This window comes from Enhydra lutris, unplaced genomic scaffold (genome assembly GCF_002288905.1).
Source record: "Enhydra lutris kenyoni isolate GAN:26980312 unplaced genomic scaffold, ASM228890v2 scaffoldscaffold59, whole genome shotgun sequence".
In the NCBI taxonomy this organism is placed as follows: domain Eukaryota; kingdom Metazoa; phylum Chordata; class Mammalia; order Carnivora; family Mustelidae; genus Enhydra; species Enhydra lutris.
Window position 1 is genome coordinate 5881349 of NW_019154143.1, and position 27687 is coordinate 5909035.

The 27687-nt window shown below is 41.8% G+C and overlaps 2 protein-coding genes across 2 annotated transcripts; one reads left to right on the top strand and one right to left on the bottom strand.

The window, feature by feature from the left end:
* Positions 1-3748, top strand: LOC111158417 (gem nuclear organelle associated protein 6). Its single transcript, XM_022520419.1, has 3 exons — positions 1-112; positions 546-683; positions 3137-3748. Exons 2-3 carry the CDS (start codon positions 559-561, stop codon positions 3510-3512), a joined length of 501 nt encoding a protein of 166 aa, XP_022376127.1. The 5' UTR covers positions 1-112; positions 546-558; the 3' UTR covers positions 3513-3748.
* An 8224-nt stretch (positions 3749-11972) lies between these two features.
* On the bottom strand, positions 11973-26068 carry LOC111158463 (putative ATP-dependent RNA helicase DHX57). Its single transcript, XM_022520489.1, has 7 exons — positions 25970-26068; positions 25503-25586; positions 23103-23237; positions 22147-22221; positions 20522-20656; positions 17223-17423; positions 11973-15526 (listed from the first exon to the last, which is right to left on the bottom strand). The coding sequence occupies exons 2-7, from the start codon at positions 25557-25559 to the stop codon at positions 15383-15385; spliced, it is 747 nt and encodes a 248-aa protein (XP_022376197.1). The 5' UTR covers positions 25560-25586; positions 25970-26068; the 3' UTR covers positions 11973-15382.
* Between the last annotated feature and the right edge of the window lie 1619 nt (positions 26069-27687).

A 27687-nucleotide genomic window follows, 5' to 3' on the forward strand; every position in this document is an offset into this window, starting at 1 on the left:
TACCACCAGGTTTGAGTGCTGTTTTAAGTATCGCGCAGCTGCAAGCTAGGCAACGGGATCTGCGCTCTAGAGACTTTGCTGCTGCCCCGTCGTTCGTGCATCCTCCAAACAAGTAAGAGGAGATTGTCAGATCCTGGGCCTCTCCCTGACGGGATCCAGCGGAAACAGCTGGAGAGCCAGTGGGTGGATATCAAAGGAATTTTCTTCTTCAGTTTTGGCTAAAAGTGGTGCGGAGTGAGCTCCTCTGATCGCAGGGGAGCAGAGTTAAAGGGTTTGAGCCTCTGCTGATCGGAGTTCAAAGCCGGAGTGAGGGCGATCTGGAATGGCCCGGGGTGGTGCAATAGAGAAGTAAGCCGCAGGATTTACCCCGGACTGGGCCCCATGGCACCTCGGTGTTTCCTTGGCTTTCGGACAGAATTGTGAATATCCGCTATTTTCCTGCTTTGTAGCTTGAGGCAAATCACAGGGGTTCTCTATTTCTAGGATGGCCGTTACTTGAGTGGAACGTATATATTAACCCGAACTGGTGGTGGTTTTATATCTAGCCAGCTGGCAGCCATGAACGAATGGATGAGGAAAGGCCCCTTAGAATGGCAAGATTACACGTACAAAGAAGTCAAAGTGACAGCCAGTGGGAAGGAGTATAAAGGATGGGTTTTAACCACAGACCCAGTTTCTGCCAAGTGAGTATGGGTCCTCCTTCCCTGAAATCTTTTTTTTTTTTTTTTTTAAGATTTTTATTTGACAGAGAGAGAGAGAGATCACGAGTAGGCAGAGAGAGGGAGAAACCGGCTCCCTGCTGAGCGGAGAGCCGGATGCAGGACTCGATCCCAAGACCCTGAGATCATGACCTGAGCTGAAGGCAGAGGCTTAACCCACTGAACCACCCACGTGCGCCCCCCCCCCAAATCTTAATGACGCTCCTTTGTGCTGCCTATGTTATGTCCAAGCTAAGGAAGTAGATAAATGAAAGGCTAGTTATTCACCCTAAGAATTGTATTGCCTTTGAATTGAAGTGTTGTTCTAAGGATGGATTACCTTGGCAGACCAGCCAGGTTTGTAAAAGTGAGACACTTTTTTTGTTACTACATTGATTAGAAAATCTCAAACATACCTAAATGTACAGAGAATAGTGTAGAAGATACTAGCCTTACCTTCCCCTTCTAAATATCTGTAAGCCAGTTCTAGATATATAATTTTGTTCGTAAATACCTCAATATATCTTTTGGCACATAAGGACTCTTTAATAACCACAGTAACACTATAATACCTAACAAAAGTAGTAATAACTTCATTACTAACAGTCTGTTTTTAGATTTGCCTGGTTGTCTCAAATATCTCTTTAATTTGTTTATCAGTTTGGTTGATAGGTCTCTTAAGTATCTTAATCTATGCCTGCATTTTCTCTTTTTGGTTTTCCATGTCATTTATTTGTTGAAGAAATAGAATCATTTGTCTTATAGAATTGAACACATTCTGGATTTAGCTTATTGCATTATCATGGTGTAGCTTAACATGTTCTTTTATCCTCCATATTTCCTGTAAACTGGTATTCCTATCTGGAGATTTGATTAGGATCAGATTTGATTTTTTGCAAGACTGATTTAAAGGTGGTGATACACACACACTTAATTTTGAAATGATTTTAGATTTAGAGAAAAGAGTACAGAGAGGACCCATCTATCCAGCTTCCTCTAATGTTGGCATTTTACCTAACCATGGTACATTCCTCAAAACTAAAACTACATTAACTAAACTGCTGTCATTTGGATTTTAACAGTTTTCCACTAATTGTTTGCCTTTTTCTGTTCCAGGACCAATCTAGGATCCAACATTATGTTTAATTGTCATGTCCTTAGTCCCTCTGATCTGACAATTTTTTAGTCATTCCTTGTTTTTCATGACTGACACTTTTAAGGAGTTCTGGTGAGGTATTTTGTAGAGTGTCTCTCAATTTCAGTTTGTGTGATGCTTTCTCATTAATAGCCTGGGATTTTAGGTTTGGGGAGGAGTACCAAGGAAGTAAATTCACATCACATCACATCACATCACATTATATATTTTATTTAGTTAGGATTTTTGCATTTGTATTCATGAGTGAGATTAGCTTGTAGTTTTATATTTTAACCCTCTTCTCTGCTTTTCGTATCAAGATTATATTAGCCTTGTTAAATGAGTTAAGGCACAGTTTCTCTTTTGTAGTCTCTAGAAGAATTTGGTTAGGTTAGAAATGTTGGAACCTTGGGGTGCCTGGCTGGCTTAGTTGGTGGAGCGTGCAACTCTTGATCTTAGGATTGTGGGTTTGAGCCCCACATTTGGTGTGGAGATAACTTAAAAAATAAAATCTTAAAAAAAAAAAGTTTGAACCTTGGAAACTTTTGTATAATTTGTTGGTAAAACTGTCTAGGCCTTTTTTTACCCCCTCCAAGGGAAAATATTTTAAAATACTTAGTTTTTATGAAAGGTTATAGGACTATTTATATTCTTTTTTTGACTCAGTAGTAGAAATTTGTATTTTCTAGGAAGTTTTCTGTTGTAGTTTTCAAGCACTATTGGCATAAATTTGTTCCTAATACTTTAAATTGCCAATCTTTGCTGCCTTCTTCCTAATATTATCTGTTTGTGTCTTTTTTCCTCATTCTAATCAGTCTTGTCTGAGTTTTGTGAATTCTTACATTTTTTTTTAAAGAACCAACATTTGGCTTTGATGATCATGTTATTAACGTTTTTACATTCTATTTCATTAATTGTGTGTTTTGTTATTTTCTTTGGTCTGCTTTGAAGCCAGGTTATTCAGTTGTTTAACTTGAAAATTAAGTCTGTACCCTTTCTTCCTTTCCAATACACATGTAAGCCATTTATAACATTTCAGTGCTTTAACTGCATCCCGCAATGATTGGCTTTAGGCTAGACAAAAGAGTTTAGACATGTAGGACCCTCAGTGAATACTTACTGAATGAGTACAAACATTTGGTGGTGAGGGGATTATTTTTAAACAGGGAAGTTCTTATTCCTGATTTATAATTGCCTGTTGGGGCTGGCGATGCCTCTTTATTCCATTGCTTCTTTCGTAGTTCTATGGGCCTTTATATTTTTCTTTTGCAAATCTGCGCTGAACTTAACTTTTCCGCCCAAGTATTGTCCTTGTGAACTTCCTGGAAGACGGCAGCATGTCTGTGACTGGAATTATGGGCCATGCTGTGCAGACCATTGAAACTGTGAGCGAAGGGGACCACAGAGTCAGAGAGAAGCTGATGCATTTGTTCACGTCCGGAGACTGCAAGGCCTACAGCCCTGAGGATCTGGAGAAGAGAAGGAATAGCGTAAAGAAATGGCTCGAGAAGAACCACATCCCCATCACAGAACAGGGAGATTCACAAAGGACTCTGTGTGTGGCTGGGGTTCTGACTATAGACCCGCCCTATGGTCCAGAAAATTGTAGCAGTTCTAATGAGATTATTCTGTCCCGTGTTCAGGATCTTATTCAAGGACATCTTGCAGCTTACCAGTGAGAGGCCAAGACTTGTGGATTCATCGATTGAAATAACACTTCATTTTAATTTTTTCCTTCATAAAATGTTTTGAATGTTAAATCCACCACCATATTATAAGACTTCAAAGCCACACAGTTGAGTGTGTGTGTGTGTGTGTGTGTGTGTGTGTGTTTGAGTTTTAATTTTCTGTTGTTTTGGAAAAATCAAGTGGATTTGGATGTGGATTATGAGTGTTAATAAATAAGCGAACTATGGCAAGGTTAGCCTCACATGCAGCAAAATAGCACGAGGACGTTAGAATTCTGTCTTTTTTGGTGGGAGAACACCTCCATTTTTGTTAGGCAAGAAATGTATTGGGAACTAACGCAACATGTTAGATTCAATATAAAAAGTCTTATTAAGTCCCTTGTCCTAACTGCGTGTGTCTGTTTTAAAAATATTTCTTTATTGTGTAAGGATGAAATTGCTTTTGAATCAGAATATGTTGGGATATATGCTTTTTTGATCGAAACTTGAAAAGTTTTAACTATTTGTAAAATCTTAACACATAAACTGTGTAACTTTCAAAGCCTTTACAGTGAGCCCGGCTGATAACTCTGAAGAAAAGGTAAGTGGGACAAGTATTTGGCTGCCGCACTGAACCCAGTTCCTGTGCCTGGTGGATTCAGCCAAGGCTTCTGGCCCATATTGCTTTCTGCCTGTAGCCCCCATTCCCAGGTCAGGCTTCACTGAAGGGAGAGAATGCAGGAAGCATGCCTCACTACACCGGGCCCTACCCCTTGGAAGGGGCCAAGACTCCATATGGAGGTTTCTGGCCTAGAAACTGAGGGAGGTACCTCAGATTGTCGGTTGGGTGTCTTCTCAGGGGCAGGTCAGATTAGAACCCCAGGTCTCTGACTCCCTAGGACAAGGGTCAGCAAACATTGAGCCCTTGGGACGAATGTACCCTGCTGCATTTGATGAAAAGTTTTACTGGAACACAGCCATACCCACTAGTTTATGTATTTTCTGTGGCTGCTTTTGAGCCATAATGGCAGATATGAATATTGTGGCAAACTGTATGGCTTATATTTAGAGAAAAATATAGCCCTGCCCTAGACTTGTGGGGTGAGTGTCTTTGTGATAATGACCTGTGACCAACAGAATAACCAGACCCTAAAAAGGAAGTAAGCCCTTGAAGTCATTATCAATAGAGATGTTAAAAGGATTTAAGTTCCCTGGTTAGCTTTCTATTAAAGACCAACCCGAAAGTTCCCAGACAACTCTCTTGGGACCCCTCTCCTGAGATCTTTTTCTGTGTCTTCACTTCTATTGCTTTACTCAAAGAAAAAAAAAAAAAAAGAAAGAAAAATACAGCCCTTTGGGGCACCGGGGTGGCTTACTCAGTTAAGTGTCTGTCTTTGGCTCAGGTCATGATCCCAGGGTCTTGGAATGGAGCCCCACATCAGGCTCGCTCAGCGGGGAGTCTGCTGCTCCCTTTCCTCCCAGCTTACTATCTCTGTCACTATCTCTGTCTCTCTTTCTCTCAAATAAAGTCTTTAAATAGGTATGTATAGGTCTTTACAAAAAGTTTGCCCTAGGAAATTGTGGGAGCAGCCTGGTGTGCCAGGGCTTGGGGCAGACTTCCGAAGGCAGTTTTGAACTGGATAGGCCACGTGGGCTGCTACAGGACTGAACTCACGCTAACTTCTCCCTAGTGTGTCGGCAGGGGTCCAGCTTTGCAAACCTTTCAGTTCTTATGTATGTCCCTTATTCCTACAAAAAGAGAAGTGGTGCCTTTTGCAAGAAATGCTAAAATATTCAGGTTGAGGGGATCTTTGAGTGCAGCTTGATTAGCACTATTTTCCTGCATAGTTGTCTAATGACAGGATGTAGCCTCAAGCTCCTCACACTTCAGCCAGCCTTAGAATCAGTCCGACCGCTTGCTAGAGTTGATTGCGGGACCCTACCCACCATGGATTCTGTCTCAGGAGGTCCAGGTTGGGGCCCAGGCATTTGCATTCCTAACAGATTCCCAGATAATGATGATGCTACCTGTCTCAGGCCACACTTGCAAAAGCAGTTCAGAAACTTTGGGGAAGCAGTCCTTCCTTCACAACTCTAAAGTTCCCACGATCTTAGAAAGATTTAGTGCATATCCTTGCTCGCTGTGACTAAGACCCTTCCATTCAAATCCTGAATGTCTCTGAAAGCAAATAGGGAATGGGGAATAAGAACCAATTAAATTTAGTGTGGAAATGATTTTCGCAAGATATGGGGATGTCTTGAGATGAGAGAAGCCATGTAGGACATTGCCCACAGCATCCGTTGGGCTGGAGCCCTGGCCCGGGGACAGGTGCACTGGTGTTGGTAGATTTGTTTGCTGTCAGACTAATGAGCTGGGGAGAGACTGTTTCTTGGCAGCCTAGTCCTCTGACTGTTTAAACAGTGTGCCTGCAAACAAGCTAAGTGCTGAAGAGGGTAAATGATCTGGCTCGAACCTGGAAACCTCGTATTATCATTTTGTCATATCTATTTCTTTGTGTCTCTAATATTTACTCATGGAAGTATATTCTAATTATGTAATAATAGCATCCATACCCCTCTTTTAACTTATTTTTTTTTTAAGATTTTATTTATTTATTTGACAGAGAGAGATCACAAGTAGGCAGAGAGGCAGGCAGAGAGAGAGGAGGAAGCAGGCTCCCTGCTGAGCAGAGAGCCCGATGCGATGCGGGGCTCGATCCCAGGACACTGGGACCATGACCTGAGCCGAAGGCAGCGGCTTAACCCACTGAGCCACCCAGGCACCCCTCTTTTAACTTATTTTAACGTAATTTCAGATTGATAGGAAATTTGCAATAACAAGACAGATAATTCCCGTATATCTTTTTTCAGCAAATGCATTTCACCACATCTGTATTTTCTGTGTGTGTGTGTGTGTGTGTGTGTGTGTGTTCATTTTCTCCCCTTGAACTGTTTGAGGGTAAATCATGGATGTGATGGAAAAATGAGGACATTCTTTTACCAGTCATCAAAGTCTGGATAGTAACATTGATACAGTACTGTGATTTAATACACACCTTATCCACATTGTCTCCATGTCCATGTATTGCAACAAAACAAAACAAACCCCAAAACAAAACACAAAATGATTTTTAAAATTTGAACCACGTATCATGTTCAGTTATGTCCCTTTAATTGGAAATAGTTCCTCAGTCTTTTCTTTGATTTTTAGGACATTGACATTTATTTTGTGGAATAATCCTCAATTTGAGTTTGTCTGATGTTTCCTTTTGTTCTAGTTTGATAGGGTTCTTTTGGGTAGGGATACCCTGGAAATGATAATATTCTCGATGCATCATATCAGGAGGCACATAGTATTGATTTGTTCCATTTCTCATGATGTTAACTATGATCACTTGGTGAAGGTGGTGTTTATCAAGTTTCTCTATAAAGTGACTTTTTTTTAAAGTATTTTTTTAGTCATTGCTATGCCCAGAATGGGGTTTCAATTCATGACCTCAAGATCAAGAGTCACATACTCTTCTGACTGAGCCAGTCATGTGCCTATTTTTTTTTAAATTAAAGGTATCTTACAATAAATCTTTATTTAGTTTTGTAAAGATTTTAAATAATCTCTATACCCAACATGGGGCTATAACTCAACAACCTTGAGATCAAGAGTCAGATGCTCTACTGACTGAGTCAGCTAGACACCCAACTTTTTAAAAATTTTTTAAAAATTTTATTGTTTAAAAAGATTTTATTTATTTATTTGACAGAGATCACAAGTAGGCAGAGAGGCAGGCAGAGAGAGAGGAAGGGAAGCAGGCTCCCTGCCGAGCAGATAGCCCGATGTGGGGCTTGATCCCAGGACCCTGGGATCATGACCTGAGCCGAAGGCAGAGGCTTTAACCCACTGAGCCACCCAGGCGCCCCAGTATGCACATTTTTAAATGAAGGTTTTATTTATTTGTCACGAGAGAGAGCACAAGCAGGGGAAGAGGCAGAGGGAAAAGCAGGGTCTTGGTCCCAGGACCCTGGAATCATGACCTGAACCAAAGGCAGGCAATTAACGGACTGAGCCACCCAGGCATCCTGGAGAGAGAATGTTAAGCAGGTTCCATGCCCAGAGCAGGTTCCCATTTGGGGCTCAATCTCACGACCCTGAGATCGTGACCTGAGCTGAAACCCAAGAGTCAGACACTTAACTGAACCACCCAGGCGCTCCAGGATTTTTATTTTTTATTAACATATAATGTATTATTGGTTGCTCAACATATTTTTAAAAAACTTTATTGAGGTATTATTATAAAATTCATCCACTTGAAGCCTATAATTCAGTGATCTTTAGTAAATTGACAGAGTTGTGCAACCAGCACCGCAATCCTTTATTTTTTAAACATTTCCATCCCCACAAGATTCTGTATCTCATTCGCAGTGAATTCCCATTCCCACCCTCAGTCCCAGGCGACCAGTAATCTTTCCGTATTTGTGGGGTTGACGGTTCTGTTCGTATAAATGCGATCACACCGTATTTGGTCTTCACGTCTGGCTTCTTTCACCTAGCGTTAGGTTTTTGAAGTTCATCCGTGTAGCATGTAGCACAGGCTCCTTTTTATTACTGAATAATACTCCATGGTGAATATACTCCTTTTTGTTTATTCATTCACCATGGATATTTGGGTTGTTCCCAGTTTGGGGCTACTGTGGATAATGCTGCTGTGAACACTTGTGAGAGGTCTCTGTATGCACACAGATTTCCATTTCTCTTATGTGAAATACCTACACGTGGAGTTGCTGGATTTAAAAAAATATATTTTTTAAAGATTTTATTTATTTATTTGACAGAGATCACAAGTGGGCAGAGAGGCGGGCAGAGACAGAGAGGGGGAAGCAGGCTCCCTCCTGAGCAGAGAGCCCGATGCGGGGCTCGATCCCAGGACCCTGGGATCATGACCTGTGCCAAAGGCAGAGGCTTTAACCCACTGAGCCACCCAGGTGCCCCTGGAGTTACTGGATTACGTGATAAATTATGTCTAACTTTTTAAGAAACTCAAGCTATTTTCTGATGTGGCTGCACCATTTTACATTCCATCAGCAATGTATGAAGGCTCTAATTTTCTCTGACCCCTTATCAGTACGTGGTACTGTGATTCTAGAGGCTATGAAGTAATATTTCATTTGCATTTCTCTGATGACTAATGATGTTGAACATCTTTTCATGGGCTTCTTAAGCCATCTGTAGTATACTTGGTGAAATGTTTACTCAAGTATTTTGCCCATTTTTAAAACTGAGTTGTCTACTTGAGTTCTAAGAAGTCATTTTTTTTTTTTAAGATTTTATTTTAGAGAGAGAATGAGAGAGAGAGCATGAGAGGGAAGGGTCAGAGGGAGAAGCAGACTCCATGCTGAGCAGGGATCCTGATGCAGGACTTGATCCTGGGACTCCAGGATCATGACCTGAGCTGAAGGCAGTCTCTTAACCAACTGAGCCATTCAGGCACCCAAGTTCTAAGAAGTCTTAATATATTCTAGATACAAGTACTTTACCGAAATATAATTTGCAAATACTTCCTCCCAGTCTGTGGCTTGTCTTGGATTTTCTTAATGATGTTTTTGAGCTGCAGAAGTTTAAGAAATTGATTTACCAATTTTTTTTCTGTTATGGTTCATGCTTTTGGTGTTTGTGGGTAAGAACTCTGCCTAATTTAAGGTCACATAGATTTTCTAATGTTTTATTTTTTAATTTTTAGAGTTTATTTGAGAGCACATGTGTGATTGAGGGGAGGGACAGAGGGAGAGACTGTCAAACAGACTTCCTTCTAAGCACGGAGCCCAAGGTGGGGCTCCTTCCAATGACCCATGAAACCATGACCTGAACTGAAGCCAAGAGTTAGGCACTTAACCAAGTGAGCCACCCAGGTGCCTTCCAAATACAGTGGGTCACGATCCCAGGGTCCTGGGGTCGGACCCTGAGTCAGGCTTCCTGCTTAGCGGGGAGCCAGCTTTTTCCTCTGCTGCTCCCCTTGCTTGTGCTCTCTTGCTATGTCAAATAAATAAGGTCTTAAAAAAAAAAATCTGCCTTCAGCTCAGGTCATGATACCAGGACTCTCGGGTCAAGCCCCACATTGGGCTCCCTGCTCAGCAGGGAGTCTGCTTGTCACTCTCCGCTCCCTTTGCCCCTCCCCCACACTCATGCTCACTCTCTCTCACTTGCTCTCTCAAGTAAATTAATAAAATCTTTAAAAAAAAAAGCACATCTAATTGCTGAATGAGATGAGATCCTTAAAAAGCAGAATTAAGACTTGGTCAAAGCCATTAGTATCCTTTGTTTTAATTTCAACATATAGGGATCTAATTTCTTTAAAACCTTCAAAGGCTGGGGGTAAATTATGCTCCTGATAGAATTTATTCAAGTAAACTTTATTCCTCTATTGTCCTCTTTCCGGTGTCCTAGTTTATCTTTGTATCCTGAGTTCCTAGGGTGGCCGGCACATAGCACCTGCTTCAAATGTTGGTTATGTTGAAATTAAGAGCATAAATGTGGGAGGAATTTCTGCAACCCCAAAATGGGTCTCAAACTAGCCACGTAGCACACATTAGTTATAAACTGGACAATCAGCCTCCTTGTTAACTAATCAGATTGCATGCTTCAATTAATCCGTCTTAGCCATGCTTACTGTGGAAAGGATGGCATAAAGAGTTATGGGCCAGAAATAATGGGGACAGCTGGAGTTTAAATGGGAAAGTGCACAGGTGAATTTCAGAGACAGAAGGGCGGCATTAACAGAAACGTCTATAATTATGGATTATTTTGTGCTGGGTCTATAATGAATGGATTAGTTTCCTCCTCAGATGGGATTGTCCCTTGGTGCCCATGATCTAGCATGGCCCCTATTTGTAAAGACATCTGTCTGAAGATCATAACACATCTCTGACTTTCAGTCCGGTAATCTTACTAATAATCAAGTCCTAAAAGAAACTGTTTGTTTTTTTTTTTCCCCAGTTCAAACAATAGGAGGATTACTGAACCCAAAAATTACAGTTCCTGATTAGGCTTCATGTTAGATTTCAACATTTTACAGTTATCTACCAATAGAGCTATATACTCCCATCCCCCTTCTTAAAACCCTATTGGTGTTATATAAATTGGCCAAAGGTTGGACTCTGTTCAGATAACAGAATGATAAAGTAAGGGTGTGTGTATTTCAGATATCTAATGTGGGCCTAAGTGTGAGAACTTGAGTTTTGCAAGTGGAAAATGTTAACAGTATTAGTGTCGCATACTAATTGTATTTTCAAAATACATTTTAACTTATTTTCACATTTTCAAAATGTGATATTTACAAAAATGAAATTTAATGGTAGAACATGTTTTTAAAAGAACTGTATCCCTACCCATCTGTATATAGCTTTTCCCATTGGTACATATAATTTCCTCAGACCTTGAGTACTCTGCATTTGGTAACAACATGATGGACTCCTATGCTCTTATTCACACAGTACATGTTGATTAGGGTTGATTTAGGCCTAATTTTCAGAGACAACTGTGGGCATAATTTATATGATTAGTAACTAATAGCTAGACATTTTAAGTAGTCACCTATCTCATTTTGTTTAAATAGGTTCTCTCCACCTTGGCACTACTGACATTTTGAACTGGGTATTTTTTGTTTGAGGAAGATTCTGTGCATTGTAGGATACTCAGCAGCATCTCTGGCTTCTAACCCCTGGATGCCAGGAGTACCCCCCAATCCCCACTCAGTTGTGACAACATCTCCAGATGTTGCTAAATGGGCCTTGGTGGGCGAAATTGCCTCCAGTTGAGGACCACTGGTTTAAAACAAGCAAAATACACATTTGCTCCTGTGAGGAAACTTCTTTATAGCCTTTGTACATGGTAAGATCCTCTATTATAGTTAATCAACCTCTACGGACAAATAAAGTCTTACTTGAATGGTTAACACATACTTCTAATACACTTGAAACTTAGGGATGGAATGAGGCAAAACTTATTAGAAGGGACGCTCAGTAAGTAAATGAGTCTTTTGGGCTATGTTATCCTGTCTTGAATCACTGTAGAAGAAAATCGGCCAGGGATACTCTCCCCTTTATAAAAATAAGCTCATTTGACTTGAAAGGAAAATTACCTCCTTCAGGCCATTTTTAGTAAAACCTAGGTTGGAGGAGGTATCAGTGACTGCATTTTTCTGCATAAGGAATAATAATAACAAAACCCCTCAGTTTGAAATGCTTCTGCTGAAAATGTTTATTAAATACATTATTACACCATATTTAGGAATATTGTATTTGTAATGTCAGGGTCATCATCTCAAATACATTGTTGGTATGTATGGGAAGTTGCCTTTTTAAAAAAAAGTATTTATTTACTGAGAGAGAAAGAGCCCATAAGCGGGGGGCACAGGCAGAGGGAGAGAGGGGGAGAATCTCAAGCAGACTTTGCTGATCACAGTGCCCAATGTGGGGCTCGATATCACCACACTGAGATCGTGACCAGAGCCAAAATCAAGAATGAGACATGAGCCCCCAGCTGTCCCTGGGAAGCAGCTTTTTCAAACCAACCCCTCATACTGTCTTTTGTTGCAATTTGTTTCTTTCCTAAAAAGTTGGAATACAGATGGAGAAATCCAGTAAATGGATTCTAAGCCATCCTCCTCCTAGGTCTCTCCTGGCTTGTTTACTCAATTCACTGGGTTGGAACTGACTCAGGAGTAAATGTGGGGATGGCCCCTGTTGGGCTAAGATGGGGCAGAGGCTGAACTGTCTGTGGGAACCAGTTCGTGTTTGGGCTGCTGTCCTGTATCTTTATGAAATATCGATGGCCCTTACTCCTGGTGGCTCATATCAGGCGAGTGATTTCCAGCACAACTCTTTCTCCGCTCTTTGACAAAGCAAATCATTAAGACATCTAAGATTTGAAAGCACCTTAAGGATTAGTGATTGGCTATAAATCTTACTGAAGACCAATCTCTTTGATATATGGTTTTGGGGGTATTAACTTTGAAATGGCAAGAAAAAAGTCTCTCCTGTTAATGCCTCATTGTGATTAATAGTTTACACAGTCATTATATAGCTTTACACGTGTGAGACTTAAAAAGAATGGAAGAAGCCTGCCACTCTGGAACAGTCTGAAACGATTGCTGGGACAATACACCGTGTTAGCTGTTTCTACATTGTTTCCACCCGAGGCACTGTACTGTGGGTACTCAAGTATTGACAGAGTTTCACGATCAAAATTTAACTTCTGAAAACAATAGATCACCCTGTATTTATTAACTGGCTAAAAATTTCAAGCAAACTTTCCCCCTGCATTTGGGAGAAAATAAGCCCTAGGCATTCTGCTTAATTCTAGCATGACTTAGGAGGAAAGAGCCAACATGTGCCTAGGCTTGTTTAAGCATAATGGCAATGTGAGCATAATTATCACGCCCCCAGGGATCCTCATTTATGTGGCAACAAGGTGATACCCATAAGACACCCTCCAAGTGAGATGCCTGAGCGCCCCAGCTCAGCCCAGCAATTGAGAAACACAAGAGTGCCGTTCTCAAAAAGCCAGCCTGGGCCACATCAGAAAACCACACCCTCGGTCCCAATTTGCTTACATTTGCTACATTTTAATTTTACAAAGTACTTTCACAAGGTCTTATTTTATGATAACCTCTTAAGGACATATTCCAACCACTGCCTAGAAAGGAAAAAGAACATTTACCATATGCATACAGATCCACAGGCTGTGTGTGCGCTTTGGTGTATTAGTTAAACTGCCCGAATAATAGAATGGGAGGATAAAGACCAAAGTTCATTACTTGTCAGGGAGTCTGAATTGTAATATTCAGATACGGAACTCAAGGAGGAAGAAGACAAAACTAGTGCTTTGCCAACCTATGACCACCTCTGCAAGAATGTTTACCTATTCTCATTTCCTGAGAACTCCCCATAGACCCAGATTACAAAACCCCAATGCAGACTAATTTTGTAGCAAGTACTTTACCAATATTGTTCCCTAGCTAGATTCCAGTGAAACAAATACTGCAGACATTTACAACATTCACAGAATTCTCCATAAAATGAACATTAAGTGCTGACCATCTTGCTGGGGTTTAGAAATCCGATTTCACCGTGAAATGCCATATTGCATTCTGACCTTCAATTGTGAAGTCATCCTGTTTCATTGACTTCATAATTTTACTGCTAGGGCTTAAGAAGTTTGGTTTTGGCAGGGAGGATTTTCTTACTCAGTGTCTTCAGTCAAGGCTTCCTGATCTCTTCCACATTCTGGCACATCTGTGGAATGAGTTGTGCATTTGTGTGTGGCTACAAGTAACCAGCCCAAGGATAGCTTCCCCTGAGGGGAGCGATTTCTCAGCGCTCAGGATGGAAAGTTGTGCAGTTTACTCCCCGCTGTGTGCTCTGCTGCAAACCCACGTGGAAAGCTGCAGGTCTGCTTGGGCAGAGGTCTCTGGGGGCGGGGGGGCAGCCAGCATCAGCTCCACTGTAGCACCGAGAGTCAGAACTGGTTCCAAAAGATGTTTTAGAGGGTTAGTGTGGTCGTCTTCATTTCTCCTGAGCAGTTCTGTAATGTGAGCCTGGTTTCCGTTGCGAGTCAGAATTTGAATACTGCAGGTGCTATGCATATGCGTGTTTTTTAATTTAAAGTGATGACGTGAATTAATGCCTTTTAAACAATACTACTTAGAGTCTAAGCTCTTCGAGCGCGCCAAGGCTTAAACACGCTGGGCAATGACCGTTTTGGACAGCCTAGAAGGTTTCCTCAAAATTTAACTGAAATAATACTGCGAAAAGTGAACGCCCTTCACTGTGGTGGTTCTGCTGATTAGTTTGAATTCCATCTATAGTATAAAACCTGCAGTGACTACCCGAGCGCCACACAAACGTAAGAATATTTTTTCTACTCAGCTCTCTGCGATGCTTCCTGGCCACACGGATAAATGCCTAGAGAAAATATCAATGTACTGATAGTTTTTCAAAATGCTAGCTCTCCATTCACCTAAGTGGTGGCTGAAAATAAGCAGCCTCCTGGAAGATATTTTTATGGCTGAAAATCTGACACTAGCATGGCAACCTTTTCTACCTCGACTGTGCCAAGTCTGCTCTGAGAAGACCGTCAAAATTCCTCGCTGGGTAATGTGCAATGTGGCCATTAGATCTGGGTGTTCCTAAGAAAGAGCAGAGATTCCTAAATGGAAATCCAAAAACAGAACAAAGACACCTAGACTCTTCTGCTTCTAAGAAGAAGAATGGTAAGGATAAAACCAGCTTGCACTTTAAAAACAAATAAGAGCTCTTCAGGTTTTTTAAGGCTGACCTTTAATGAGTAAAATAAAAATCCCTCACAGATCAAGTTTAAGTTTACTTCGTAGCTAATAGCCTAAAATGAAATTTTAATTTTTCTTGCTTACATGATTTTTTGTCCTCTATTCTAATTTCTTTCAGATGAGCTTTTACGATAGAGAAAAAATTCAGTATTTCTCCTCATGCTCCTATCTCACCCCAGTAAAAAAGGAGAAAAAAAATACATAGATTAAAACCAAATCGTATTAAACATTCACTTTTGTGTGATGAGGTGAATTTCATTCACTTCGGGATAGTCACAGAGAAAAACACAGGCAAGCCGGTTTCTTCGACTGCCTCCCACGGACACTCCAAATTGTGCTGGGAGTGTCCTTGTTCTGTCAGAAATACTCAGTCTGGGAACCTTCCCTAAAGGTGTGCGGTGCCTCAGGGCCTGCACGGTGCCTGCCCTGGGCTCCTTCACCGGGGCAGCCCTGAGCGCGGAGCCTGCCTGGAGGGAGAGGTGCTGCTGTTATTTCCCAGGTGAGCAAGAAGCAGGGGAATAGCAAGCACTCTCCTGACACTGGTCTTTATTGTGTGGTGACAAGTTTCACAATCATGCTGATGATCCGGGATCCTCGAGGACATGTACACAGATCTATGCTTGGGTTTTTTATCTTATCCTGGAGGAGCTGGTCAAGTTCACAACGGAGTTCCTTTACTAATTCGGCCACCTAAAATGAAAGTTGCAATGTGAGCAGTGATTGGGGCACCAGGGGAGGAAAGGTTAGTAAAGGTAAGGTCCCACTGATGATTATCATTATCTAGATTTCCGGTAGTAATTTTAACTCCATGCGGGGGTGGGGAGGAGAAACTAAACACATTTTTATTCTAAAGGGCTTCTAAAATTTCTTGATGCAACTATAAGAACATTCGCTCAATGTCAGCTCTGCAATATAATAAATGAAAACTATTATAAAAAAGCTCCTCTAGCACATCTCATTTAAAGAAAAGATTAAATCTGGAAGAATGGCTTCTATGTAGTGTTCTGCAAATTAAAGCCTGGTCAACTTTTACAATTTGCTCCAAGAGGAGAAGCAGGAAAATGGAGAATTTAAAATGCTAGACATTAAACCAAAAAATCTGTAGCTTTGGGATACATTTGATGCTTTCATGGTAAGAAATAGCTCCACATTTTTTATGGCGTTTTCTTATGCTTCTGTGTGGTGGGCACGGAGAGGTCTTCCCAACATGGTTTGCTGCTCTCCGATCATGTGGCAACCGTGCAGTTTGCACCCCAACCTAACTCCAACAGGCTCACGCCATGAGCTTTGCCAGAGTGAATGACTCAGATCATCTGGGCCTTAGAGTTTATGACATTCCTTTGGCTAGAGAAATTGATTTAGGAGAGGAAGTTTCTTGTCTCCACTCCTGCATAGTTTGCCGCTGCACAGATGTGAGGCCTGGAGCTATGGCAGTCACACTGCTACCATGAGGTCAGCCAGGTTTTTGTCGTACTTGAGCTGCTGAATTAAACCAACCATGCCTGGCCTTCTAGACCTTTTCCATGCAAGATGGCAGATACCTGTCACATGTGGCCAATCTAATGGCAAGTTTGAACAGATGTGCTGTGAGTGTAAAGTACACCCAGATTTTAAAGATTTAGTATAAAAACCCAGTATAAAATATCTCAATAAATTCTTATACTGATTACATGTTGAAATTAAAACTTTTTAGCTGTATTACATTAAATAAAATTAAGATTAGTTTCACCTATTTTTTACATGTGGCTACTAGAAAAACAAATTATATATATGGCTCACATATTTTTATTGGACTATGCTGCTTTAGACTTTACAGTTAAATGTGCCAATAAATTCACATGAATGTTTGAGTCGGTGTTTCTGCTTCTTGCTACCTTTCTACCAGATGCAAATGTTAAAATGAATTTTTATTTCCTAAACATATATTCCTCCTTAAATGTTTCTGCAGAGATTCCAACAGTGAATATGTGAGACCTGAGAATAAAAGAATTCAGACCCGTTACCTTTACTTTTTCCTTAATGGTAGTGGTAGAATCAGGGTGATTTTTGTTTATTTTTGCTCATCTACATTTTCTGGTTTTTCTTTGGTGAACATGTGTTATTTGTACAACAATTAGGAAGGTCCAACAACTCACTCACGGCTTCTGTCCCAAACCCTTCACACCAGCCCAAACTGGGCTCCCCTCCCCATGCACTTCCCAGTCTCTCACTGAGCCTCTAGCTCCGGCCTCTGTCTAGCCTCGGTCGCTCTCCGTGTCCCACCGCCCCTCTCATCGTTCACTCTTCCTAAGCTCTGTCGTCCTCGGCCCCTGAAGGAATGCCCTCTACTTCACAGCACAAAGCCCCTCAGGGCCCACGCCTCACAGACAGGCCCACTAGCCCTTACCTGATGCGAAGCAGCTGCAAAACGGATCCAACCGTCATCCAAGGACACAATAAACTCCCCTCTCTGAAGCTGCACGCTCACTTGGCCTCCCCCGAACAGGACCAGTGGGTACACAGACACCACACTGCAGTCTCGAATGAACACCCGACTAGTTTTGATCTTTTCATGGTACACCAGGTAGGGGCTGTCAAAGTGTCTGACCTGGAACAGAAAACCTCAGATGATGACAGTCAGCCGGAGGGGAACCCCCCCTTCCACACACTGAAGCACCACCTGTCCGTGAACGACTCCCCTAGTTCTCTCCAGCCGGTACCTGTCCCCTAAGGCCAGGCTTCCACATGCGACTGCCTTCCTGGCGCCTCACCCTGGATACCTAAGAAGTACCACGTTCAAAAGGAATTCTTGATGTTCCCCTCCTGACAGTATTCCCCTCCCGCTCAGGACATGATTGTCCCATTCACCTCGCAGCTCACGTCCCAAATTAGAAGCCATCCTCAACTGTTCTTTCCCCTCCATCAAAATTATCATGAGGTCCTGTCGGTTCTATTTTCTAAAAACATAAGGAACTGACATATTCTCCCCACTGTGATAGTGACCACCTCAGCTCGGAGCATTACCGACTCCCCAGACCACCTCTGTGGCTTCCTTCGTGCTCGCTAGCCTTCTGCTTTCCCTCTTCAGTCTCTTTCCCACCCAGCAGCCACCGTGATCCCTTAAAAAGGTATGCTCAAAACCCTCCGGGGACTAAGAAGAAAACCTCAGATCCTTACCACGGCCTGTACCATGGCCCACGTGACCTGGCCCTGCCTGCTTGTCCCAGCACAGCTGCTCTTCTGGCTCCTCATGTCCCACTCTGCCTGTCCTGGCCGTTGGCCTGCGTCCCCCACCTCCCCCACCTCCCGCCAGCACGCCAGTGTGCCTCCCTCTTCATTTCCTCTGCTGGAATGTTCTCTCCTTAGATATCTCCATGGCTCGGCCTTCACTGCATTTAGGATCTGCTCAGTTTTCTCCTCAGAGAGCTCTTCCCTGACCACTCAGCAAAATGGCCCCTCTCCTGTCACTCTCAACCTCTTATTCTATTTCTTTTAGTAGCATTTGTCACTGACTTGAGATGATCTGTTTACTTGTTTCTTGCCTGTCTTCCTCAGCAGAACAGAAGCTCCCTGAGGATAGAGCCCTTGTCTGTCTAGTTCATCCACTGTCTTCCACAGCCTGCCACAGTGCTTGGCACAGAGGAGTCGCTAGTAGACACTGAACAGATGCATGAATAGTTTGGATTCATGGCATGAATGCCATGGTAACCTTGGAAGAGGAGTGGAGCTAACTCAGACCTCTAGCTCCTAAGTACATGTGCGGCTGAGAGACCAGATGACCTCCCAGACCTCAAATTCTTCTGGGCTTTAAGGAGACCCTTTTCATGCTTTGCAGACATGTTACTCAGTAGTTGCATGGGGCTGACCAGTCCTAACACTTCAAATTCTTTTCCTCCGTCCTCCTGTCCTCTTTTGTTCCATCTCCCCTCGAAGTTTTATTGAGCATCTGCTTTACGTTAGGCACCATGCTAGACATCGAGAATATAAAAATGCAGACATACAATTCCTGTCTTTAGGAATTTCACAATTCCACGAAGGAAATGTACCATAAACCATAAAATAATGTGATAAACACAACAGTGGATAAAATGCATGCCGCACGATGGCAGAACCGGAAGTAAAAAGCAACTTTGAGGGAGAGCTTCCTCATGGAAGCTCAAAGGCTAGGAGCCTGCTGAGAATGAGAATGTCATTCCAGATCCTGAGGAAGTGTGTCCAACGTCATGGCACACAGAAGGACTGAGGGAGGAGCGGTGGGGGACATGGTACAGGAGGGGCAGGCACGCAGGGTCCCAGGAGCATTTGCAGGAGATTCCACACAGGAAGAGTTCTAAGCCAGGGAATGGCATGACTGAATGTGTGTTTTGCAAAGTTAATTTTGGCAGCAGGACCCAGAGAAAGGACTAAAAGTCAGATCGTGATAGCACTTTAGGCAGGAGACAGATGTTGGGGTTTGAACTGAGGAAGGGATGGTGGGAAGAAAAGGAGTAGGCCCATCCAAGAGTGTCGGAAGGTGTAACTGCTGGGACCTGCGGTCCAAATGGACTGGAGTAAGGAGAAGAGTGGCAGGGACCCTGTGACCGCAGGGCTCTGACTGGGATGGTGCCATTCACTGAGACAGGGAAGAAGAGAAGAGAAGAGGAAAGAGGAAGATAATGAGTCTGAGGTGACTGCCAGGCATCCGGCTGGTGAGCTCCAGCAGGAGCGCTCAGAAGAAGCCCAGGCCCTGAGACAGGGATCTGGGGCTCTGTGACAGCATGGAGGTGGCAATCCGAATCACAATGCCCTGAAGGTTTGGGAAGAGTAAACTGGAACATATGGAGAAAAGGAGGCCTACGGACAGAACCACAATTTCGGAGCGAAGGAAGAGAAACTAGTCAAAGAAGTGTCGGGGATGATCAGAGAGAGAGAGAGAGAGAGAAAGAAGAAAGTGGCATTTCAGGAGCAAAACCATATCAAAGATAGTTTCATGGGTGCCTGGGTGGCTCAGTTGTTAAGCGTCTGCCTTCAGCTCGGGTCATGATCCCAGGGTCCTGGGATCGAGCCCCACATTGGGCTCCCTGCTCAGCAGGAAGCCTGCTTCTCCCTCTCCCACTCTCCCTGCTTGTGTTCCCTCTCTCACTGTGTCTCTCTCTGTCAAATAAATAAATAAATAATCTTAAAAAAAAAAAAAAAAGATGGTTTCAGGACAGGAGGTTAGTGCTGTCTAATACTACGCAAGAGTCAAGTTTGATGAGGACCAGGGGGAGAGAATGTGTTCTCTGGGTTTGACAACTAGGAGGCCATGTGTAACCTGTGGTGAGTTGAGCAGAGCAGTGGGAGCGCAGCCCCGCAGCGGCAGCAGCAGGAGGAAGAAGCACCCAGGAGGCGCCATCGGCAAGTTCAGGCCGTTCCCTTTAAGACACACATTTAGTGATGCAGTTACAGCCTGACTTCTTAAGAAATGACTGCTGTAGAGAAGCAATTATACATCTGAAAGCGGGTTTGAGCATTTTCTCAGTATCCCGTAGAATTTTCTTAACATGGAAATAGTCTTTCCCCAGACAGTCCGATTTCTAGTCTATTCATGCTTATTCAACCTTCCCCAAGTCAGTGGTGCTGCCGGGACAGAGAATGATGGAAGGAGGTTGGGCTGACTTGAAGGGACTGTGCTGCTCTCCGTGAGGCCTGCCATATGTAAATGCAGGTGTACCCCACCATTCCGACCTGATAGTTCACTGACGAAGGGTGGATGTGCACGTAGCCATCGTTCTTGGTGACAAACTTCAACTCCTCTGCTTTGGGTTGCATTCTGACAGCTCCGGCACTGGTCTTCTGCAATTTCCCTTCTGGGCTTTTCACCTAAACAACAGGTATTTTTGGCGGGGGCGGGGGGGGAGCGGATAATTACACACACACACACACACACACACACACACATATTTTTTTTCCATGCAAGTATTAGGAAAGAAGAAGAAAATAATGATATCCTGTAATCACACAATTAAGAAATAATTAGCACTATATTTGATAAACATTTTAGTTTTTAGTCCTAGATTTGTTTATATACAGAAACAGAGAAACTATAAATGTATGACATAAAAATATACACGCATTGAAACTAATGTAGGATCATTTTCTCCAATCTACTTTTTAAACTTAATACATTGAGAACATCTTTCCACGTTGTTAAATATTTTCTTAAAACACAATTCTAAATGGCTGACCTAGTTATAAAGATCTAAAATAAATTTCGCTAATAAATTCCCTCTTATTGGTACTTCAGACTGTTTGCAATTATAAACAGAACTAGAATGAACATTTGCTTTGCTGTACCTTTATGCATATCTGTAATTATTTCCTAACAAATCAGTCCTCAGAAATGAAATCTAGAATGGGTGTATCAATTTATACTCCCACTAAGAGTGACAGGGTTCATTGTGGAGGGCTTCTGACAGCACGAGTATTATAATTTTTAAAAACCTGTGTCACATCATAATCACCCAAAGCCCGTAGTTTACCTTAGGGTTCGCTCTTGGTCGTGTATATTCTATGGGTTTGTGTAAATGTAAATGATGTGCACCTATTACAATGGTATCATACAGAATCTTTTCACTGCCCTAAAAGTTTATGCTCTGCCTGCTTTATTCTTCCCAGTCCTTGGTTTTGCTTTTTTTTTTTCTCTATCTCCATACTTTTGTTTCAAATGGTTTTTTAAAATAAAGTTCAAATGGTTTGAAAAGCATGCAAGTACTGAATCTCTGTACCAGAAATTCATCAGCAGATGTCAACTGAGCATTTAACAAAATGTTAAATGAGAAACAATTTAGCACTCAGACAAACTCTTAGTCTTTCTAGGTTTGGCAAGGATTGGATAATTAAAACTTAGGTAAAAGTCCAATAGCACATAGAGGAGGGTATTCCAGAAGGCTGGCCATAGGTGGTCCCACAGCAGAGCCCTGGCTCGTTTGATTTTGTTCTCATCTAACTGCAGTCCTGAGCAGAGGCCAGAGGAGAAACTGTAGTAGAACCAAACTTCTGTCTAATATAGAAGGCTAGTTATGCACAGGTTACCCGGCTGGGTGACATTTATGTCCATTTAAATTTTTAGAACATCATAATATGTCAGAAGGATTAAAAAGGCACCTCATTTTATAAAATAAATGTGTTCTTGAACAATGTATCTGAACAGATTTGGGGAACTGAAGGACTGGAAATGTATACAAAGTTTAAAAGGCTCTGTGCGTCTTTGTAGGTGTCTCTTTAACATGGTTAATGTGTATGTCTTAGCTTATGTCCCTTGGCTACAGATCAAACAAGAAGTGGGAGAACCTAGGAAAAATGTTTGTTACCTGCACTACATTTGGATAAAGAGCAGCACACAGCATTGCTGATATCAGCTTGGGATTCTCAGCATTGGAGTTTGCCTATGAGAGAAAGACAGCATTGATCTTATCAGTAATGTGGCTACCTCTGTTTGTACCCTGGAATTTACCATTATATTTCATTTGATTTCGGTCTTAAAACAAAACTAAAATACCTAGTTTCTATATTTTTGCTAGAAAAATTCCTTCTTTCTAAGTGAAAAGTAAGACTACTGGACCATATTCACATAGGATGTACTCCAAGAAGCCCACAGTAGCTCTGGGTCCCTGCAAAGCAGTTACAAAGCCAGTGTGCCCAAGGCTCAGGCCAAGATGCTCATGATCTGCAGAAAGTACTAACTGCACTGGGAACAGAGCAGCATCAGGTTCTTCTTGAAGAGGCGTTCTTCCTGTGGTCATATAAAAAAAAAACTATCCCCGGTTGGAAAAAGGCTGGTGTGATTTAAGAAGACATTATTGAAACATCTATTTCACCTCTTATAGGCTTATCAAGAACCGGTGTGGGGACACCTGGTGGTGCAGTTGGTTAAGCATCCGACTCTTGGTTTCAGCTCAGGTCGAGGTGGGATCGAGCCCTGCATCAGGCTCTGTGCTCAGCTTGAAGTCTTCTTGAGTTTCTCTATCCCTCTCCCTCTGCCCCTCCCGCTTCTATGCCCCCGCTCTTTCTTTCTATCAAATACATAAATAAACCTTAAAAAAAAAAAAAAAGAACATGTGTGAAATTAAAAAAAAAAAGTAGAAAAATTAACAGAATTTAGCCCTCCTGTTTTTAGGAGTGTTACCTGATACTTATTTGTGGAAAGAAAATCAAGAATGGCATCAAGCCCACTGCTCAGAGGGCTTATATGAAATATTAAGTGAGTTAATATACTATCTGTGTACTAATTAAAGATAAATAAAAGAACTAACTACACATTCGTTACCTCTTCTCCTGTGGCGTCCAAGATACCATCTCCTCCTTGGGCTCTTTTCTCAATTTCCCTTGCTCTGAGTCCCTCCTTTACAAAGCCTATATCTGATAACAGTTCAGTGAATTGTCGTTTGAGGCTGGCCATTTCCTGAAAGAAGTGGGGAAAAAAAAACAACACTTTTTTTTCCCCCTTTAAAAACTCATTCATTGGATTTGGGGTAGGTCTGACTTCTCTGGCAATCCTTAGAACAGCAAAAAAATATAGTTTACTTTGGACCCCCAACTTAAGGTGCTGTGACATTGTCTAGTTTTTCCTACTTACATTTCTGCTCTGGTCCCCTTAGCTTCTCCCTGGAGCCTAGAATGGTTAGTGTTCTTTCTCAATGGATGCAGAACACCCAGTTCAGAACTTACTTTCTATTACCTTGTGATCTCTCTGGCTCACATCTCTTCCTAGGAATAAGGACATTATTATGTGGTTTGGATTTGGATCACATAATACCACTTTGTGTAGCTGAGCACAAGTGTGAAAAAGAAAGGAACAGAACTCTTTCTCTTCTGGCCATACTTCAAATAGAGTATCAGAAGATAGAGAAGGCGGTAAGGACAGTCGAAGGAACTGTGAGCCATGCAATACTCTCCTGTCTCTTGATGACAGCTTAAGTATTTTCTTGAAATGCCTCACGTACACATGGATAACATGGCAAAATATAGCTAGGACTTCTCTATTATGACAAGGTTTTCGTTGATAAATCTTACTCTCTTTAGTGAGAAGAGGGAACTCTGATGGACATTTCAGATCACAGCAAAATGTACATACATCCTGAAGAAAATGAATACGTTTCACAGGAAATGTAATTTGAAGGAAATATCATTTTACACTTAAATATTAATAACTTGAGGACATATCTGCGACTGCACCTTCCACATAACATACCCTCCAGACCAGGGGTTCTCAAGCCTGGCTGCATACTAGAATCCCTTGGTGCACCCAACGACGGCAATACACAGATGTTCAGGCCCCATTCACAGAGATCCAGATGTACTGCCTGGAGGGGAACTGGGCATTTTTATTCATTTATTTTGTTAAGCCTCCTCAGGTAAATCTAATGTGCAGCCAGGACTGAAAGTTACTGTTTTTGGTGTCCTGAGGACAAAGCTAGAGCCTGTGTCCTCTTGCGATGCCTCAGGGTAGTACACCTCAAGGCAGACGAGAACGAAGGTGAAGAGCAGGATTTGAAGTCTTCATTTTAATAACCACATTCATTCACTTCTGCACTTCTTCTATCGATCTTGACTGAGTGACAACTGTGTGCTAAACACTGTTCCGGGCACTCGGGCTACAGTGTCAAAAAATGTGGCAAGATCTCTGCTCTGAGGGAGCTTCTGGGATAGACAGTTTAGATAGATAAATAAATAAATGTCAGGTAGTGGTAAGCACTAAGGACATTAATTTTGTATTCTACTCCAGGACATCTTTTAATACGAAATCAAAGTCCTTCCCCTTACCCAGGCTGAAAATCTCTGAGGAAAACAGATGCTTTGTAAAGATGGGTACCGCCAGTATTCTGGCTTCTTCTACCACTGTGGAAGGCACCTACAACACTGTCACAACAGAGGACAGAGCCCTCTCCACTACGGCCCAGAAGATAAGAAACCTGCTTTTTCTGTGCACTCATTATTGACATCTCAGCCTCTGACAGACATAAGGAAAATGAATAAAACCTGGTTCAGTACTCATTCTCTGGTTTTGTGGAGAAAGTAAGGAGTTTGGTGATGGTCACAGACCGCTCTGAGAATATGATGGTCCCTCTCTCCAGAGTAAAGCACATATGTATAAGCATATGATTTTGCATATAATTTCAGGGGTTTATAGATCCAGATTAAGAATCCTTGGTAGAGGGGTGCCTGGGTGGCTCAGTGGGTTAAAGCCTCTGCCTTTGGCTCAGGTCATGATCCCAGGGTTCTGGGATCGAGCCCCGCATCGGGCTCTCTGCTTAGCAGGGAACCTGCTTCCTCCTCTCTCTCTGCCTGCTTCTCTGCCTAGTTGTGATCTCTGTCTCTCAAATAAATAAATCTTAAAAAAAAATAGAATGCTTGGTAGAATTCCTAAAAAAACTGACATCTGGTGAGCAGCAATCATCACCGTGTCTGTATTCTTCTAACCTCCACATTAAGTAAGCACAGATTCACTGAAAAGAGGAAAAGTGGGTCAGTTGAAAGGTTCAGTGCAGAAGGCCTCAGGTCAGAGGATGTAAAACAGGAGTGTGTTTTATACAACAGCTGATAAAGCCAAGCATATTCCAGAAATGACACTTTCAATGTTGAAGCAGGGAGACAAAGTTGCAACACCCTCTGGCGTGGGGCTATAACAGAAAATGAACAAAAACAAACCTGCATAGAAACAACTCACCTGAAGAACTCTTCCAGACAAGAAGTTCTGTCTGCAGTAATTGTAACTTGCACGCATTCCTTCTTTTGTACTTAGCTGCCATCCCTAAATTTGGAAGAAAATAAAAGTGAACTGACTCTTTAGTGCCAATTCTGGTCATACACCTCAGCTATTAAGTTGTGTGTGTGTGTGTGTACACACACACAGATATATATGTATACATATACATAGTTATATGTACACATAAATATACAGTTATATGTATATATATCTATATATAACTTAATAGCTGAGATGTATGACCAGAATATATATATTATATATAATTATATATTTTATTTATATATTATATATATAATTCCTTTATATAAGAAAATATTATATATTTTAATATAATATGCAATATATAATTATATATATAATAGTTGAGGTATATGACCAGAATATATATATATATATGTATAATATATATATATATATACACTTACCTTATATGCTCGTAGAAGAGCCAGATAGTCGCTGTTTGCATATGCAAATTCTAGCTTTTTCTGGTTAGCTTCCTCTTTTTTATCCCAGGGAGACACCTAAAGGAGGAAAACCAGGTTTGAAGAGCACATTTTACTGAGGCCTTTCTTTCTTTCTTTCTTTCTTTCTTTCTTTCTTTCTTTCTTTCTTTCTTTGAGGAGGAAGCAGGCTCCCTGCTGAGCAGAGAGCCCGATGCGATGCGGGGCTCGATCCCAGGACACTGGGACCATGACCTGAGCCGAAGGCAGCGGCTTAACCCACTGAGCCACCCAGGCACCCCTCTTTTAACTTATTTTAACGTAATTTCAGATTGATAGGAAATTTGCAATAACAAGACAGATAATTCCCGTATATCTTTTTTCAGCAAATGCATTTCACCACATCTGTATTTTCTGTGTGTGTGTGTGTGTGTGTGTGTGTGTGTTCATTTTCTCCCCTTGAACTGTTTGAGGGTAAATCATGGATGTGATGGAAAAATGAGGACATTCTTTTACCAGTCATCAAAGTCTGGATAGTAACATTGATACAGTACTGTGATTTAATACACACCTTATCCACATTGTCTCCATGTCCATGTATTGCAACAAAACAAAACAAACCCCAAAACAAAACACAAAATGATTTTTAAAATTTGAACCACGTATCATGTTCAGTTATGTCCCTTTAATTGGAAATAGTTCCTCAGTCTTTTCTTTGATTTTTAGGACATTGACATTTATTTTGTGGAATAATCCTCAATTTGAGTTTGTCTGATGTTTCCTTTTGTTCTAGTTTGATAGGGTTCTTTTGGGTAGGGATACCCTGGAAATGATAATATTCTCGATGCATCATATCAGGAGGCACATAGTATTGATTTGTTCCATTTCTCATGATGTTAACTATGATCACTTGGTGAAGGTGGTGTTTATCAAGTTTCTCTATAAAGTGACTTTTTTTTAAAGTATTTTTTTAGTCATTGCTATGCCCAGAATGGGGTTTCAATTCATGACCTCAAGATCAAGAGTCACATACTCTTCTGACTGAGCCAGTCATGTGCCTATTTTTTTTTAAATTAAAGGTATCTTACAATAAATCTTTATTTAGTTTTGTAAAGATTTTAAATAATCTCTATACCCAACATGGGGCTATAACTCAACAACCTTGAGATCAAGAGTCAGATGCTCTACTGACTGAGTCAGCTAGACACCCAACTTTTTAAAAATTTTTTAAAAATTTTATTGTTTAAAAAGATTTTATTTATTTATTTGACAGAGATCACAAGTAGGCAGAGAGGCAGGCAGAGAGAGAGGAAGGGAAGCAGGCTCCCTGCCGAGCAGATAGCCCGATGTGGGGCTTGATCCCAGGACCCTGGGATCATGACCTGAGCCGAAGGCAGAGGCTTTAACCCACTGAGCCACCCAGGCGCCCCAGTATGCACATTTTTAAATGAAGGTTTTATTTATTTGTCACGAGAGAGAGCACAAGCAGGGGAAGAGGCAGAGGGAAAAGCAGGGTCTTGGTCCCAGGACCCTGGAATCATGACCTGAACCAAAGGCAGGCAATTAACGGACTGAGCCACCCAGGCATCCTGGAGAGAGAATGTTAAGCAGGTTCCATGCCCAGAGCAGGTTCCCATTTGGGGCTCAATCTCACGACCCTGAGATCGTGACCTGAGCTGAAACCCAAGAGTCAGACACTTAAC

Bases quoted from the DNA above. Each gene is read 5' to 3' on its own strand.
- LOC111158417 (XM_022520419.1), top strand. From the start codon at position 559: ATGAACGAATGGATGAGGAAAGGCCCCTTAGAATGGCAAGATTACACG. The intron at 684-3,136 runs GTGAGTATGGGT...TTTCCGCCCAAG, and splicing joins ACAGACCCAGTTTCTGCCAA to TATTGTCCTTGTGAACTTCC.
- LOC111158463 (XM_022520489.1), bottom strand. From the start codon at position 25,559: ATGCGTGCAAGTTACAATTACTGCAGACAGAACTTCTTGTCTGGAAGA. The intron at 23,238-25,502 runs GTGAGTTGTTTC...CACTTCTTTCAG, and splicing joins TGTCTGGAAGAGTTCTTCAG to GAAATGGCCAGCCTCAAACG. The intron at 17,424-20,521 runs GTCGGAATGGTG...TTTCTGTTCCAG, and splicing joins CTTCGTCAGTGAACTATCAG to GTCAGACACTTTGACAGCCC.